At 36.5% G+C, this 18,481-nt stretch overlaps 1 protein-coding gene across 18 annotated transcripts in view; it reads left to right on the forward strand.

Moving 5' to 3' along the window:
- The first annotated feature begins 532 nt into the window (after positions 1 to 532).
- LOC121314485 (band 4.1-like protein 3) overlaps positions 533 to 18,481 on the forward strand; it is a 54,151-nt gene continuing 36,202 nt past the window's right edge. For 4 of the 18 annotated variants that reach the window (XM_041247829.1, XM_041247832.1, XM_041247823.1 and 1 more), the window contains exons 1-3: positions 553 to 862; positions 11,764 to 11,957; positions 12,539 to 12,733. In XM_041247829.1, the coding sequence (XP_041103763.1) occupies positions 11,775 to 11,957; positions 12,539 to 12,733 (378 nt within the window). In that variant the 5' untranslated portion in view covers positions 553 to 862; positions 11,764 to 11,774. Of the gene's footprint in view, positions 916 to 11,149; positions 11,214 to 11,763; positions 11,958 to 12,538; positions 12,734 to 18,481 lie in introns of those variants that run through there. The other 14 variants (XM_041247818.1, XM_041247820.1, XM_041247815.1 and 11 more) reach the window with 11 other exon arrangements.

Raw genomic sequence — 18,481 nt, forward strand, 5'->3', positions numbered from 1 at the left:
ATTTATATAATTTTTTTTTTTTTTTTTTAAAGCCAAGCATAAACATTATCCAAACGGATTCGGTATAACTTTCCGTTTTAAATAATTATTCAGTGCTTTAGAGAATATATAATACCGTTATATAAATATGTTTTTTTTTTTATTTCATTTTTATTTGTGCATATCTGAGTCGTCCTCCGCACCTCCTATGGCCCTTAGAAGTACCCCGATTGTATAGGGAAAAATATATTATACGTTTTTCTGTTGTAAAAGCAGCAACTTAACTTTATGCCCGTACAAGCTCGGGCTGTTGCATTTTGTTATAATTATGTATTACAAAATGCGTCAAGTTGCGTATTACGTCTTACGTTGATATAACACCTGTTTCACCAGCTGTCCGTTCCTGGCCTGTTTACGTTTTTTTTTTTTTTTTTTTACAGTAGGCGTGATTAAAATGTAATTCGTCTTGTAAAGCTATAATTTAATTGCAATGTATGAAAACTAGTTGGGTGGGGGGTATGTTGTTTTTGTTGTTGTCTCGTATTTCTTTTTCACTTGGTATGGTATACAGTGTGTTTTGTTATCTTAAAAGAAAGAAAAGAAAACCATTAAAAATACAACAGATGCGCGAATTCGACTACATGCTACCTACACGACTCATGAGAGTAATAACGCTGTATTCTTTTGCTACTGGATGAACTAGGGTTGAATGGGACCGGGTTCGTTGGCTGTCCTGTTGTATCCCAGAATGCTGCGCTGTCCCATATCTCCTCTCTTCAGCTTGGATTTTGCTGGGGAGAGAGGGAGAGCAGACTTGCCTTAGTCAGCAGCCAGCTTCTGCAACAGCAGCATATGTACCAGAAGAGGAGACACCGGATACCTGGTAAATAAACTAGCCTAATAGAAGATAACACGCAAATGCATTAAATTATAACGGTAAATAAACAGAGTTGTTGTTTTTTTTTTTTTTTTTTAAATGAGCAAGAGAGGGGGGGTTCCAACGCTTCATGTCTTAGCATTGCCCCCAGTCACAATATGCGTGTTCTTAATTAAAAATACATGTGTGGTTCTAGTATTACTCGGCTGTGCTTTTGTTTTTGTAGGGGTAGTGCGTATTTTTTGAAAAAAATGTTTTTTATTTAAAAATACTGTAAACGAATGCTATTCGGAACTGGGCATATGGTACAGATACCCTTTCCCATTTCAGATTTCTTTAACTTGCGTTGCATTACAGCTGTAATTTTTGTGTTGTGTACAGCTGAGACTCGTAAGGGAACTGGATTTTTTCTTAGTATTTAACAAGGTGTTTAATTATTTGGCAGCATATTAACCATGGACACTCGTGTGCAGACTACTTTGCAGTTAATATAAGAATATTCAGAAAAAGTTAAGTTTTTAATATTATTATTGTGATTTAGAACAAGACGCAAACGGCTCCAGTGTTTGTGTGGCTTCTGTACTGTAAGGGGTTTATGACCTGTACATAGGTTGCATCCGACCCGACAACCCCACCCCCCGGTGTGAGATTCCTGTCCTGCTGATAGTTTAGACATGCAGCCCCAGTGATTGTCTCGCTGTGTTCGCTTTGCTGTTAGTTCTGCAATGCGGTGGGTGTGGTTTGGATGTGGTAGTAAACGGGAGATGTGGACCTCTGCAGTGGCAGCCTCATTACAGTAAAACCCCGTATGAGTTTGCAAAAAATGAGTTAGAAAAAAATAAAAATATATATATATATATATATATATATATATATACACACACACACCGGTATATATTTCACAAAGATGCCAAGACTGTATTTAACAAGATTCGGTAGACAGGGTTATATTGAATTGGATGAGGCAAGCTGAGTAAAAATAGTCCCGTTGGTAAGTGCTCCTGAAACCAGGTGGTATTCATTACAAAACATCGGTAGAGAGGCAGGCAAGCAGGCATCACAGGCAAAGTGTAATCTGCATTTCATTACATTTCTAGTGCAAGTAATATAATCCCTTGTCTTAATATGAGTTCTTTCTTAATGCAGCACTTTTTCCATTCTTGTGGAAAAAAAAAAAAAAACTTAAATGACATACTGTTCATACATATTCAATCTCTGGGTGACATCATAAATAAAACCATGTATATTCTGACATACCAAAATGTATTTCTTTACATTTTGTAACTTTTTGTTAAAAAGCCATTTTAAATACTTTGACTGTTTTTTTTTCTTCTGCATAGTGTTTTTGTAATTAAGAATGCTTTTTAAATGTGTCCTTGAATCAAAAGTAAATACTCCTAAAAGTGCTTGAATGTGTACCTTACTGCTGTTTCATTCAAACCTAAAATTGAGTTGTATTTAGCTTAAATACAGTGTTTGGCACACCTTGCTGAACTGTAGATTTAACACAGTGAGTCTATATCCTGTTTAAACTGGTCAAAGGTAACTTTTTGCCTTTATAGCCCCTCAGCAGGGGCTGGCTCCAGTAGTTCTGAGTTTCAGGCAGTCAGGATCACACTGAGGTTTTAAATGGTGGCAGCTGGCCATTGTGACATATGCTATTCGTTGCTCCATTGCACTTCACACCAGGGGCACACCCTGAAGCACAGCAAAAAGATAAAACAAAGATAATGCGGTCCTATACCTTGCTTTACTAATTACTGTAGAACAGTGTGGCGCACAATGGATATGGTGGAAGCATATCAGCCCTGGCCTTAACCCAGTCACCCTTTGGTGGCATACTGTATTGTGAAGGGTTTACAGGACTTCACTGAGGAAACTAAATCTGAAAAGTGTATTGGTTGCATGGATTAGCAATATTTAAAATGACAATTACGTCCACTTCCTATATATATTGTATTCAGCCATTTCATTATTAAATATAAAACATGTATACTGTAGAAACCCCAGGTAGTGGATTAAAGTACTGTACTGCATGAGATACAGGCACTGTGCACCCATAGAGGAAATTAGAAGCTCTTGCCTCAGGTGCCTGCATAACACCCCCCTTGGTGCAGTTACATTGGACCACTCTGTCTGACAACTTAATTAATGCTAATTTCCAGCAGGGTGGAACAGTGAAGCAGTTGGTTAAACCTGCAGCTGTTGCCAGTGTGCTAACTTCAAGCTTTTAGGTGGTGGGCGGTTGTTTATTGTGCGTGGGATTTCTTGAATGTATCTTTCCTCCCTAGCTCAGAAGTAGTAAGTGTGTAATGTCCATGCAACGTTATAGCCAGACAGCAAAAGAATAGGGGTAATGTTGAGTTAATATATGTAGCACAGAATTCCCTTATAGTAATCTACTGTATTCCCTACCTTACAGACAACACCTGAATACTGGACTTAATGTTGTGGATTGTTTTAATATTACTCAATTTTTAATATCCTTTTGGTAGCAGTGTCTTCCAGAGCAACAATATTTTACGAAGCATGCTTAGGGCAAAACATTTAATTTAGATGTTAAAATGGCATTAACAGGATAATAATTAATAATATTAATAATAGGAAAAAACAAAACAAAACAAGTTTTGGTTAAATCCTAACTGTGACTTGCTCTAATTATTTGGGAAGCCAGGGACTGCAAACAATATTTGTTTGATGTTAATTTCAAGAGTTGCAGGTAGCTCATTGTATGTTATTGTTAGAATAACGCTTCAAAGGAACTGAAACAGAGCCACATTTTTGGTGGGGAAGTGATAAGATTATTTTTGTTTTATTAGTCTATTTTTAAACTGTACTACATGGTTCTTTGGTTGCACTCATCTCTTTGTTGGGGGTTGGCTTGTGAAACTCCATTAGTTTGGAAGTTTAAACAGGCTCAGCTGTAGTCTTGGAGAGGATAATTGGCCTGTGAGCTAATGAAAATTTTGCTGTCTTGAGTTTGTGTATGTCCAAGATAATAGACGTGAAAGAGGGTGAGAGCTGTAAATTCTGATTCATAAGGAGCTTTGTCAACATGTGAGGACACTACTGCAGTGAGAAGGCTTAGAAGGCATCCTAGGCAGAAGAAGACTTGTGCTTCCATTAGTGAGGGTGGCAGCTGGAATGTTTTAATAATAGATTGGTTGCCTTCTGAGGGATTAGGAATCGTGTGAGCAGAAGTACTGGACAGCTGCATGCCTTTAAGCTTCAAATGAGCAAAGGCCATTTTTAACAGAGATGTCCTGTAAAGGACTGAAACCTGTCAAAATATCTCCTAATTTCTGTTTTCTGGTAGATAATAAATAGAGACAATATGGCTAGAGTAGTACAGATGTCACAGGCTTATTGTACTGCACAGGACGTAAGGACAGCCTTTTTTTTATTCAAACAGTATACTGTAGTCTGTAACACTTCACTGTTATGTTTTTAAAGAATCAAGCTTGTGTTGAATAACTTAATGTAAGTTAGTTTTTTTTTTTTCTTGTATTTGACAAGTATTCCATATGCGCAACTCTGAATTAAGTATGCTGTAAGAATACAAATATGAAATATAATTGCCGGATTTTAACATGGTGATCTGCCCTACAGATTATTTTAAAGTACAAAAAGCCACTGTATTCAGTGGTAAAATGATAAGAAATTTAGCAATAGGAATACTGGTACTTCAAAAAGATCAGGGATAAACAGAAACTAAGCCTGTGGGGCAGGAAAATTTGTCTTGGTGTTAATATATTTCCTCTTAAACTTTCAGTTTTAGAAAATGGTTCAGTTCTGTTACCAGGTTTGTGTCTGCAAAAATATATGGCTGGGCGTTCATATAGTAAAGTGACTTCTGCAACATCAGCAAAACACATACACTTGCCATGTAAATTATATCATAGGTCACTGTTAGAAAAGCTTTGCAGGGAACCTAGCTGTACTGTACAATACGCCTACATTACACTGCCATCCTTGTATTAGTAATAACTTAACAATAGTTGTCCTGCTGTTTAGCTTTACAGTAGAAGACAGTGTGTCTTGCCATACTGTAGAAACATCTGATACATCCTGATTTTAAATGGATGACTTGATTAACCTTACAGTATGAACAGTATACTGCCTCTTTACTTTCTCTAGATTTTTGGAGTTCTAGATCCAGCATATGCCTTGACCTGTAAAATGTATTGTAATTCTGATAGACTTGAATCAGGGCTGAATCGCTGGGATAATAATAAAATAATAATACATTAATCTGGCCCTTAAATAGTGGTTACCATTGATGGGTAAACCCCCAAGAAAATGTGCTGTATAATTTTCCTTTTTAGGTGAAAGATATGAAATATTAGTCATACAGTAAACACTTAAGTAACATGTTTGATGGGCAGTTAACATCTATGAGTTAAGCTGACCCAGCTACTGTAAATAGGATTTTTATTAATTCCTGCTTAAAGAAAAATAAATGCATTAAAGTATCCCTGCTGAATTTTATGAGCAGGCTGAAAAAGTTAGCCAAGCTGCAGCAAAAGCTTTCCAGAAAACGAAACACTACACAAACCCATGTCAGGTAGCCTTTGGTCTTGGACTGTGTAGCCATAAACACATATTGTACAGATTATTGTACTATAAATATAATAGTAATGCAATACTTTCCTACAGCTGTGCTAAGCTACAGTACCTTAGTTTATTCCATTCTAACTTTACATGCTAGTAAAGTTTGTGTTTTTATATATATATATACACACACACACACACACACAGTACCAGTCAAAAGTTTGAGTACACTTGCTGGAAACTAGGTTTTTTTCATAATTAACAATGTTTTACGTCACATACGTTTCTGTAAATACTTGAAAATGAAAACACATGTTACTCCTTATGTTTTGTTTTGTATATTGTGTCAAAGCAGTGTTCAAGAAAATTGTCTATAAATCTTGGATTCCTCAAAATAGTCTCCCTTTGCCAACAGCCTCACAAACACGAGGCATTCGGTTATCAAGTTTCAGCAGGAAATCACCCGACATGTCTTCTCAGCTCTTCTGCAGCAATTGCCAGAGATGTAGGGCACTTGTGGGTAGCTTTGCTTTGACTCTTCTGTCCAGTTCGTCCCATACAAGTTCTATGGGATTGAGGTCTGGAGACTAGGCAGGCCAGGTCATTAGATTGAGTTGTCCTTCACCTTCCTTCTTCGCCAGATAGTTCTTGCACAACTTTGAGGTCTGTTTTGGGTCATTATCTTGCTGAAGAATGAAGGACTGCCCAACTAGCAGTAATCCTGATGGAATGGTATGCCTCTGAAGTATGCTGTGATAGCCATTTCTGTGTTTTTTGGCCCAGGCAAGTCTCTTCCTCTTATTCTGTGGTTTCTTTGCAGCAGTTCTTCCAGTTAGTCCAGCTTCACGCAATCTCCTCTGAACAGTTGGTGTTGAAACATCTGTACTTCTAGTAGCACTTAGCTGAGCTTGTATTTCAGGGGCAGTTAATCGCTGGTTTCGCAGACTTTCGTGACTCGAATGAACTTGTTCTTTGATTCTGTGGTCACCCTTGGCCTGCCTGACCTTGTTCGGTCCTCATGAGTGCCAGTCTCTTTAAATCGTTTGATGGTCTTGGCCACACAGTTACAGACACTTGCAAAGTTCTTGCGATTTGTCTTAAAGATTAACCTTAATTTCTTAAAGTAATTACAGACTTTTTAAAGTAGTTACAGAATCTTTTTTCTTTGCTTAATTGAGCGTATTTTGCCGTTTTCTGCTCCCTTACATTCAGGAATGACAAACTTGTGCCTATGCTACCTATATTTATAGTAATCATGGACCCTCACCTGTTAACAATAATTGGTGACAAAAGGTTAATTAGGTAACATGCTAGTTAACTCAGCGAACATCTAACAAGGACACTTTTATACTTAGGCCAGTGTTCTAACACTGTGTTATACACATTTCAGGTGTTTAACTGATTTGGGCTTCAGACTGAAATCCCCTTGTTTTGGGTGACCATTTCATTGAAATTGACAAGATTTACATTTTCATTTTAAAAATTTAATTTGTGAATACAATTCATTTATGATTATCAGCTTATCTAAGTACACATAACATATAATGAAATATTAAGTGTTTGTAGACAAGTTTATACAGTTAAAAGCATTTATAATAATGAAAAACCTGTTTAAGCAGGTGTACTCAATACTGTTTGACCCTGGGTACCTTATAGTTTGAAAACTCACAACTTTCACACCATACCATAATATTGATATGATATATTAAGATATATATATATCGATATATTATTATATATCTTATATGATATATTATATATACATATATATTTAAACCCATGCACCATACCTTTGTCAGTCTGCTGCACATTTATTAGGGAATGTGTCCCCTACAGTACTATTGTGCAAAGCTATGTATTTTTCAGAGAATATTTTCAGAATGTATAAGAAATCTTCACTGACACAAAACCTGAAACAGTTTTATAAAAAAAAAAAAAAAAAAAAAGATGGAGCCGTACAGTATAGCGAGCAAATGGATTGTTGTTTCTTTTACCATCACATTGTTTTTCTATACAGTGTCCCATTAAATTATGAAGATGTCCTGTTTCTTAATGTAGGGACTATGAGATTGTAAAGTGCATTTCTAGAATTAATATTGTGTCTTTTCTTGGAGACAAGGATCCAGTATCTTTAATATTCAGAACAGAAACTCTTTGCAGAGCGCTGACTGGAAAGTGGTGAGGTGAGACTGCCTTGATCTGCAGTTACCTCTCTTCTGTATGAAGTTTCCATAGCAAGTTTTGTTTTTTTGTATCCCAAAACAAACATAATGTAGAGCAATGCATTATTTTTTGCTTCTTTCGCAGGGATTAGGCTAATAGTGTAATGCAAGTACTCATGTTCATAACTGTATTCTTTATCTTCTTCAATTGCTACTAAACACACAAGTATTTAAATATTGTATGTGAACCACTAGAAAACTGTTTATCCAATAGTGGTGAATGACAAGTTATTTAGAATTGGGGATACCGTGAAGGCCCCCTCCCTCCCTGTCATTAAACTTGGTTGGACATTGCTTAGCACAAGTTGTGTTTGGTAGAATTTTAGATTCCCCCTTACAGCATGTCCTAGTATCTAATCAGATGGTGTTCTTTGTGGTCCTTGAATGATGGAAATCCTTGTTTGTTTTTAAGTGTTTCCAATCCAATTAGTACGCTCAATTGTTTTGAACAGATAATCCCTTTTGATTTCCCTAAACTGTGATTTATCTGAAATAATATTCACTCAAGACACAATGCTATAGAACAATTGATAGTGTCTTTAACCTTATAATATGATCAGGTGTAATTGGTCAGTCTACCAGCGACTCAGTTTTGTAAGCACACCGCTCTGTGTATTTAAAAAAAAAAAAAAAAAAAAAAAAGTGGTCTGTCTTGACTCCAGAGCAGGACGACAGGCTGTATTCCTGACAAACAGCCTGTAAATAAATTGTGCACATTGAAGAAAACTGACTGTATATAGTTTGTGCTTCGTTGGAGTTTCAAAATGAACTGTTTTATATATTGAATATTTAACAATATTCAATTGTTAAATATTCATTATATAAAACAGTTCATTTTGTCTAGCGGGTTTTTTTTTTTTTTTTTAATGCATGCAACTGTTTTTTTTTTAATTTATTTTTAAATTTATTTGCCTTTAACAATGTCTGAAAAGAGCAATTGACTCAAAACTAAACCTAAGCTGGGAACTGTCACATGATGAGGGGCTTAACTTCAGGCGATCGTATTTCCTGCTAGGAGTACCACATACACACACTGAACACGTCATTCGAAAGCCCAGTCTTTAAACAAACCAGGTAGGTGTCTGTGTAATATGCGCGTAACCACCAGGCTGAGTGTAAAGAGTTATTTGCATGAGTACAATATAACAGGTCATTTTTGTAAAACTATATTATCTGGCCAAAGCCAGTCAGGAACGTAACCCCAATTTATAACAATGTGCTTCAACTTCTGACGCTTCGACTTACAACGCAACTTTCAGGAACCAATTGTGTTGTAAGTGCGAGGACTGCTTTTATTAATGTAGGGATGCATCTTACTATTTTTTTTTGTCAGCCTGGCAGGTAAAATGAATTACCCCCTGTTCCCAAAAGATTACTGAAGCAAGAAGTGGTGTCTAAATTGTTGTGATTCAGGCTTTCAGGTGACGGGGTGGGGCTAATGATTCTGCAGATAGGAAACAGGCATTAGAGGCGAGAGTGCCATCGCACTGGTTATGTATAGTACATGGCTCACTGCTTTGGTTCTCGCTTATTACATTCCACGTAACAGAAAGTTGCAACAAAATGTGTATAATATGTACAAATCGCTACGCAACGTTTTCAGGAAGTTGGGTTCTGTTTAAGCGAGGCATTTCAGACTGACGTGCTTGGCTTTTTTCTGGCTCGCTGTAAAGCAGCACTAATTTCAAGGTGCAAGGACAGCCTTGTCCATATGTGTTTGCATGCACACTTGACTCTACATGTCACACAGGTTTCTTGTTAGTTACTTTATTTCAAATGAAAGAAGAAACCCAGTGATGTCTCTTGAGTTTCGGTCAAGTGAGCCACACAAATATTCAGTTTCAGTAATTACAGTAAATGTAGGGTATTTTTTTTTTGTGTTTTTTTTTTTTTTTTTTTTTGTTTAACAATAAAATACAATACAACTGGAAAAGAGGGTAAAGCTTTGTATTTAAAACCTACAGAATATCATACTGTACAACTATAGATCTTGCTTGTTTTTAAAATTATTATATCACATACTACCAGGCAAGTTCTGGTTCCCTTTTGCCTTTTCTACTGTTAGATAAAGGAACCAGTCACCAATGAAACATTCAAGGAAGGAAATGTCTTTTGGGCTTCTTCACCAGGAAAGCATCAGATATTTGTACTTTGCTGAATTGTTTTCATTTGCTGTTGCTTGTTGTTTTTAAAGAGAAGGTTTTTCAGTGCCTGGGGCTAAGCCGCCTTTTTATATACTGTAGGAAACCTATTTGTTACAAGCTGCGTGCCGTGAATACATCTAATTAAACTGACTGTCAGCTGCGTATCACCGTTTGTCTAAATGTCAGATCTCTGCAATTTTGCAGGAGACAAGAGTGTGGAGAGTGACTGCCTTAAGGCTGAGTTTCCGTCTTTAAACGTACAACCATTTAACTCTTGATCGCCTTTAGAGCTGCTTGAAGCCCACAGCAAATGAGGAATAAATAGTATCTGGTTTGTTTTTTAATCAGTATTATTTATTAGCATTTAGGAGGCTAAGTCTTGAATGCTATAGTAAATGGGATTAATTTGCTTCATCCAAAAAAACTGATCATTGCCTCATAATAAATCTGTATGCAAAGATTATGCCCTCTATCTGGTGTGAATATGACAGCATGCCAGTAATTTGATGTGTGGAGCTTTGGTCAGCTTGTTATTACCACACTGACTTCAAGAAACACATTATTTTGGATGTGAAAAGGTGTCAGCCATGTACAGTACTGTAGTTTGAAATGGGAGCGCCCATGTTGAAGTGCAAATAGATTGTACTTGAAATAGAAGACTGACTGAAAGGGAGTGAGCAACCTCCTTACATGGTCCACACATCCGGCAGGGATGATGCTGCGTCTTCACTTCTCTTCCCAAATATTGGCAGTGGTTTATTAACTCTAGCAGTGTCCAGTCCTTCGGGTGTCCATTCAGAGGTTTCCATGGATACCCTGGTATCTAACCATTAGTCGGCAGCTGAGATAACATCTCCATAAGTGTCATTCTGAATGTTTAAGTTCCAGGACGGGGAGGTGGCTTCTTTTGGCCCTGGCACTTACTGTGTGAGTCTAAAATCATTTGTTTAATGTGTTTCTGCAGTAACTACAGTTCTGCTTTTGGTTTCACTTAAAGTAGGCATACAGCAGGGTAAAAATGGTTTATATTCACTGTAAATCATACCCATCTTGTAGCTGGTCAAACGGATAAAAAAAAGCTAGGCCTGCATTTTGCACAGGGGTTCTGACCGAATAAGTGGTTTGCACTTTACAGCTGTATGTAATTAGGCAAACTATTTTTGGCTAAATAAATACAGATTTTCAGAAATTCGGACCTCTGTAAGAATAGTCTTTTCGAGTCTTTTAAATAATGTTTAGGTAAATAGTGTTTTGCTCATAACATTTTTAACATAACATAACTTGAAAACAAATTAAACAGAAGCAGATTAATTTTGTGTGATGATTGTCACCATGGGTTTCTTGTTTCCGTGGAGACCAAATTAAACTGCTACTCGGAGGTGCGAAAAAGCATACCCCTCTGAGGTACAGGCTGGGGAGCTGTTTACAGCACAAGGCAGGGTGAGAATCTTTATTGTCTAGTGATCAGAAAGAAAGTGAAATAATGGTGAATTGAGTCTGTACTCTGCTGTATGTTTAGTGGGTTACTAAGTTTTTAAGTGCCTGAGTATTTAAAATATTTACCTATACTTATGCACGATACTTTGTACAGTAGATATTTTGTTTGCTTCCTGGAAAGTTTTGTTTTGTACTTGAAGCACAATGTACTACAAAACACAATTATTTAAAATATATATGTTTACTTAGCCAATTTATGCATACTAAATACTTTTGGCAAGTATGCAAACATTATACAGTGGCAGCAGTATACAATGTAGGCTAAAAATGAACATATACCAGCAGATTAAAATATATATATATAATTTTATACCAACAGTTAAAGTAACATTCAAATATGCTGGATATTTACAACCTGAACACAACTTGTGAAGACCCATTCTCCAGTTCACAGAATAATACCAGCTGTTATAATATGATTTTACAGAATGAACAAACAGGAACATAATTTATTTATCCTCATTATCTAACACAGCAATTGCCTGTTTTTCAGAATAACCCATCATGACCACAGAAACAGGGCCAGACTCTGAATCCAAGCAGGAACAAGAGCAGCAAGAAGGGTCCGGTCAGCAGCACGCAGCCACAACGCAGCAGCCGCCAGCAACGCCCAAGGAGGTGCAGCAGTTTGACACAGAGCAGTTCCCTGCCGCCGCATCACACAGCACTCCCGTGAAGAAGGAGCAGGCAAGTGATGGTCCAGGGCAGGGTAGCAGAATGTCCACAATCTTCAGGGCACAGAAACTATTTGATCTTAGTTGGCATTAGTACTGTTATTTACCAACAAAAATCTGGGTACAGTACATACAAACACACGGTCAAATTGGGTACTGTAGCACATGCAAATGTGTGCTGGGAGGGAGTTAACTTGAATGTGCTGTTTTTACCTTCGGATCCCTATCAAATGGAGACGAAAGCCGAAAGCTTCGGGGGGAGGTATAATGTTCGGCTCTTCGCCGAATCCTACGGTGTGAATATTCTGCAACCTTGGTCCATGTTTAAACTTATCTTTCTGTGGGATAACATGGAAGTATTCTATGTTTTCTATTTAGTATTTATTTCTTAGTGATTGAACCTAACAAAATAACTCTGTAAATGTTACCCATTTTGCACTTCTATAACCCAAATCTGTTTCAAATGTGTAGTTTTTAGCAAACTGATAAGATATTGAAAGTGTTTCATTAGTTGTCTTTCTGTATAGATATGTGGTGTTGGAGAGTATACACTTTCTCTTTTTTCTGAAAATCTGCCTATTTTTTCACTTGTAGAACGGAGACAGAGACGGAGAAGCCGAAGCTGTTGGTAAACACGAATACCAACAGTTTGAAGACGACAAGGCCTCTCAAAAGTCATCTTCGAGCAAATTCTCCAAACCATCTCCTCTAAAAGTGGTGAAGAAGCCCAAGAACATGCAGTGCAAAGTCACTCTACTGGATGGCTCAGATTACTCCTGTGTGGTGGAGGTAAGTAATATTGTTTTATCTCCATTCTTATACTCTGAAGGTGGCTCTGCATAATTGCAAGTAATCTGTGATAAAATACTTTTTGGAATTTCCTGTGGACCACTTTATGATTGGGGAAAATGTAGATGAGTTTTTAAATAGGAACACAGCTCAGAGATTCTTTAAGATGGTCTGTTACATGTATTGTAGAATATTTATTGTTTTTAGGGTGTGCTAATGGTAGATGCAGTAGCTTACTTTGGGGGATTTTTTAGAGACTTTTCCGGATTAATTTACAAAAAACTCATTGGGAACCTCTGATTTAGATTAACCCTTCGTGATTTTGAAGTGATTGGATTTTCTATTGCTTAATGGTATTTTTTTCTCTGTTACAACTGGGTTCATCTGGTCTGACAACGAGCAGTGCTCTGTCCTCAAGAGCAGTTGAAATGATTAGTTCTGCTGAATCCATTGGGAGACAAGACCAACAAATCAAAAACCTTTTGTGCTACAGTGACTAATCACTCAGATCGCCTCACGTCTTGTCCTACGGGTCCTGAGTAAATGTCAAGCTGTGTCTGATATTTAGTCTGCCTTTGCACCTACAATACCCTTTTCTTGGTTAAATATATTTAAACTAAAGCAGTGGCTTTAAAACTGTGTATTTGCTTTGAAGCATTACATAGTAGACCTATAATGAATCTCAAGAATATTCCAGCTGAGCTTAATGCCATATTATATTTGAATCAAGTACATGAGGCATGGCTTGTTTAATAAGTATAAATCATGTGGACTTTCTTAAATAGCATACGTACATGTTTTCATTGTGTTTTTGAATATTTGAGTAGTTGAATTTTCCATGCATGCATGCATGGATTAACTTGCCATTTAAAAGCGGATAGAGAAAGTTTCTCTTATTTTAATTTGCATTAGTATTTCTTTTTCAGAACATGTATGGCAAAAAAAAAACAAAAAAAAAAACAACATAGTTGAACTACTCCAATGTTCTGCAAGGTCCAGGTCCCTTACAACTACTATTAATTATCCTTTGACAAGCTTTTTCACTAGACCACAGGTTCTCAAAGTGAGAGGAAAGGTGCCACAGAAAGTTTCAGAGGGGTTGCAAAACCACCACCTCACAATTAGACAGATTTTCAATCATATAGTAATAGCTTTTTAATAGGGGCCGTCACAGCAAGTCACGTCCAAAGGTGTCCAGAACAGAACAACCTGATGGGTATGAGCCTAGCTGTCTGTATAACTACGTAAAAATCCACAATATATATAACAGCTGTCATTCAGACTTTTATCCATTCTCTGTACTATCAGTGGAAAGGGCACAGTCTTTCTTGACAGTCCTTCTTTGTCCAGTATGTAAACTTCACCTGGGGAAAATGTTATCATTTATATGAGCAAGCAGAGTTTGAATAGGCTTGTTCAAATCTTATTAATTGAACACGTAGATATTTATAACTGTTCATCTCTCCATTTACTGTCATGTAAATGTGTCCTGCAAGGAACCCCTCTGGGACCTCTCAGTATTTGTAAAATGAAAGGCCAGTAGTCTGCTCCAGCTAGGACTGACCTGCATGATGATTACTCTGCCCCATTTTCCAGTTTGGTTTAAAAAAAAGAGAAAAACTAGACAATTGTGTTCTGCTCTAACCATGGATGGATCACTTTAACAACCACGATCTCAGTTAAATAAATTGAAAACTGTTTTGCTTTCACTTAACAATTTTTCCTGATTTTTTTTTTTATTTTATTTTTTATAATGATTGGTTTAAGTTAAGCTTTAATTTTTAAACAAAAAACACCCATTGCTCAGGTTTTAAAATAGAGAAAATTCTGTTTTAGGTACCGGTGTTACATGCTGAAAAGCCTCCATGCTGAAAAGCATATACCTTGTTAAAATGGAAAATATTGGATTAACAAAACTTTTTACAATAAATGGCAAAAATCCAGTAAATGATGCAAAAATAAGTGGAACAACTGTGATAGCAAGAAATCTATACACCAGCATTAAAAAAGGACACTGCAAACAAAGTAATGACACAAAGGCGTTTTTAAAAGCTGTCAACATTTTCTTCTATTTTCCCCGAAATAAAAGCACAGAAAGCCATGCTGAAAGTCTACCCTAGCGCAAATACCACCCCCTTATGTCTCGTAATGTAAGGTAAAGTTTTAAATATAAGGAAAATGTCTCTGTGTCTCCATGAGTGAAATGAAACCTGGGGTCAATGTAATAAATGTGATTGTGTGTTTCAAATGAATGTACACGTTTTTATGTATTCGTTAGAATTGTGCAGAATTATACAGGTGAGAGATGGGGGTGAAATACAAGATGAGATCACTTTGTACTATTTAAATATAAGTAAAACCGACAACAAGACGAGAGGAACGTGAGCAAAAAATAGAAGAGGAGAGTATAAACAATCTAAAAACAAAGCTTATATTTCAGAATGACCTGAACTTTCTTGGAATTGGTTAGAAATAAAAGCAAAAAATACGGTGACAAAAAGCCTCGACTGCATCATGTTGAATATTGTAGCCAATCAGATGTGACGGTGGTCCTTCCTGATTGGTTGATTCAGCCCTTAGTCTTTTCAGCACGGCAAGGCTTTTCAACACGCAACACCTGTATGTCTAACTAACATTTTTGCATTTGCCTAGAAATCTTATTTTCATTAAACTTGGTAGTTTTTTTTAGTTAGAGAATATCAGATTATTTGGATGTAGCAGGGTGTCTGTCCTACATAGTGTAGGTATATCTAGAGAATCTCTTCTCAAACTGTGACATTTTGATGCAAAACATTTTATTGCTAATTCTTATTCTTTACTTTTCTGTAATGCTGTTGATCGTGTGCCCTGGTCTTCAGAGCATGTTCATCGTAGTGACATCTCTACTTTTGAATGTGCAGTAGTGGTATGGGATGCGTGTTAATGACATACTAGTTTAAACTATTTAGTGAATCTCATTGTGATTTATTCTGCTGATGAGGCTCATGCTGTTCTTGACCAGATGAGCTTTGGTTTAATGAAGTGATTTTAGAGCAGTTTGGGTTTACACCTCTTGTGCTTTCACTTAAAAGGTTTGTGCCAGAGTATAAATAAACTACTTTTAATAATTTATTTTAAAATAATTTTTACAAGAAATAGGTCAAGTAATGTCAAGGTAGTGAAAAAAAAAAAAACAACTTATATTGGGTCTGGCTGATTTTTAGATGATACACAGCTCTTCACTGTATTTTATTAATATGACAACACTGTACATGGACTTAAATATTCAAGGTCATGTATTAACAGTCAGTTGTGCACCTGAAAGTGGCACGCTATAGAAATCTTTGTCTGCCTTGGGAAAGCATTTCTTAACCAAGCTTGTGCTTTTTTTATAAGGGCAAACAAGATGTCTGAATTTCTGTCTGATTGTGAAGTTCTTTCTTTATTAAGCTCCTGTGAAATTAATCGGTATGACTCGTACACCATCATACACTAAATTGAAAGAGGCATGTTAATATCAGTCAACTGCTGCCATTTAACTAACAAATGTCATTTTGGCAACTGCCTTATTGTTTAATGGCATAGCTATAATAGTGAGTTTGCTAATTTATTGGATGTCAGTGATAGTGCTGTGATGGCAGAAAAGGATGATGTCAGACAGCGTTTCTGTCGCCTTGTTCTAAATAGCAAGGAATATATTTACATGTACAAATTGAGGTTTTTTTTCTTTTTCTTTGCTAGACTGAATGCTATGGCAACAGGAAAAGCACGAATTCATTACGATCACTGTACCAAGGTCTTGGAACCAATCTACTTAGAGGGGTTTTAGCAGTGCATTGGATTTGGGTAGATTAGTATTAGCTTTGGATTGAGAGATCAAAGAGCATTAACGTGTTATCCTGAATAAAACTGTTGATGCCATTGGCCTTCACTGCTGTCTTCACTGCTATTCATTGGTTGTACTGTAGGTCGCCAGGGAAACTGTCATGTAGTATGGGTGTAATCCAAGCTCAAAGATTCAGAGCATCACTGAGGATGCAATCAGAGAAAGCACTCGTGGATTTTGTCCCCTTCTGGTCTGTTTCAGCCATTGCTACAGTATGTATGTGTGTGTCCTGGAAAGACATTTACTAGAGCTCTGATACTGCTAGATGCTACAGTATGCTAAAGTTGCAGCTCATAGTATTTGTAAACTGAGCTTTCAAAACATTCAGGAACAGTAAAGATACTCAGAATTGATCGAGTGAATGCACATCTGGTTCAAACCTGATCTTGTTCTGAATTTGAAACATTTATAACCTGCTCTTTTGGAATTCGGTTGCATGTTCTTAACCATAACAAATAGTTATTTAGGTCATCTCAATTCAGCCTTTAGATCAGTTTCTGCTTTGGGAATATTTAGTACCTTTACTGTTGTCATTTGAAAGCTTTGGGATCTTATCTGTATGGACCTTTTTTTTTAATGGCTCACTTTTTGTTATACTGTACATTTTGTTTTACAGTAGCAACTAAACTGTATTCTAAATGGTTTTTAATAATATAATGATCAACAGTCAAGTGTGTTTGAATTTTGTATACTGTACAGCTAAATCAAATAAAGGTCCTGGTTGTAACAAGTACAGTAATTAACACTACTGTACTTAACTTCCATTTACAAAGCCTCAAAGATGTCCAACACAAACACCTGCTTACACAGCTAGTGTTTAGAAGACAGTGGTATTGCTGTGGGTTATGGGCTTGCAGACCACTCCTGGTGTGATTGTAAATCCTCTGTGGGAATCTTCCAATAAGCCTGTGTGTGTTTGTGTACAACAATGAGGGGAATTTGGATCCCTTGAATGTGACATGCTTTTCATAACTGAAACAACTGATGTTAGGATTATAGGCTTAACTGGAATCTAGTTTGTAATTTAGACTTGCCCCTCTGGAGGCAAACGGCTAAAAACAGAATCACTTATCCCCCCCCCCCATGACAAAGTAGTTATTATTTTAAAAAGAAAATAATTTTAAAATTGTCATTCAGTTTTTTAGTTAAAAACAATCACCATTTCTGAAGCAAAAATAACAAATAACAAAAAGATAAAACAAAGAGATCAAGTTTAAAGTATTTTTTTTTTTTGTATAATTATGTTCTGGTTCACCACAACAAGATATGCAACATTCTGTTTCACATGTCTAAAAAATAAATGCAAAGTATGTGGCCTCTTATTTTGACCTTGAAGCATTCTGAGTTCTTACCACGATATAAAATTATATTGAAAAAAAAAAACCATATTCAGAATGTCCGTTTTATGATGGTGTGACACTGATGATGGCTTGTGGGTGACGTCAGACCAGGAAGAGAATGGACACAGACAGTACTATTAGGTATGAAGTGCTGGTGTGCATGTTTTTAATAATCAACGGCACGGTGACCAAAACAGACAAACAAAACAAACATGTAATAAACAAGTATCTCGTTCCGCCTCTGAACACACTAACCCTGTTCAGTCAAAGCTGCAGTTTTTTTATACATGTGACCGTCTCCAGATTAGCAAAATAAATGAATTTAACTGGAGACGGTCACATTCTGCACATTTAGCAGGGATGGGGAATTTTAACCCCATCCACGCTGTAAAATAATTAACGATAAAACTATTGTGTGATAATACAAATACAAAATAATATATACACACAGGGACGAGGTGTACCCCATCACAGATGTGTTTTAAAGATTTGTTTTTTTATTTCTTGGCAGGTGATACTGTGTTTTAGTGACATCCACAATAT

This window comes from Polyodon spathula, chromosome 4, assembly GCF_017654505.1.
Source record: "Polyodon spathula isolate WHYD16114869_AA chromosome 4, ASM1765450v1, whole genome shotgun sequence".
In the NCBI taxonomy this organism is placed as follows: domain Eukaryota; kingdom Metazoa; phylum Chordata; class Actinopteri; order Acipenseriformes; family Polyodontidae; genus Polyodon; species Polyodon spathula.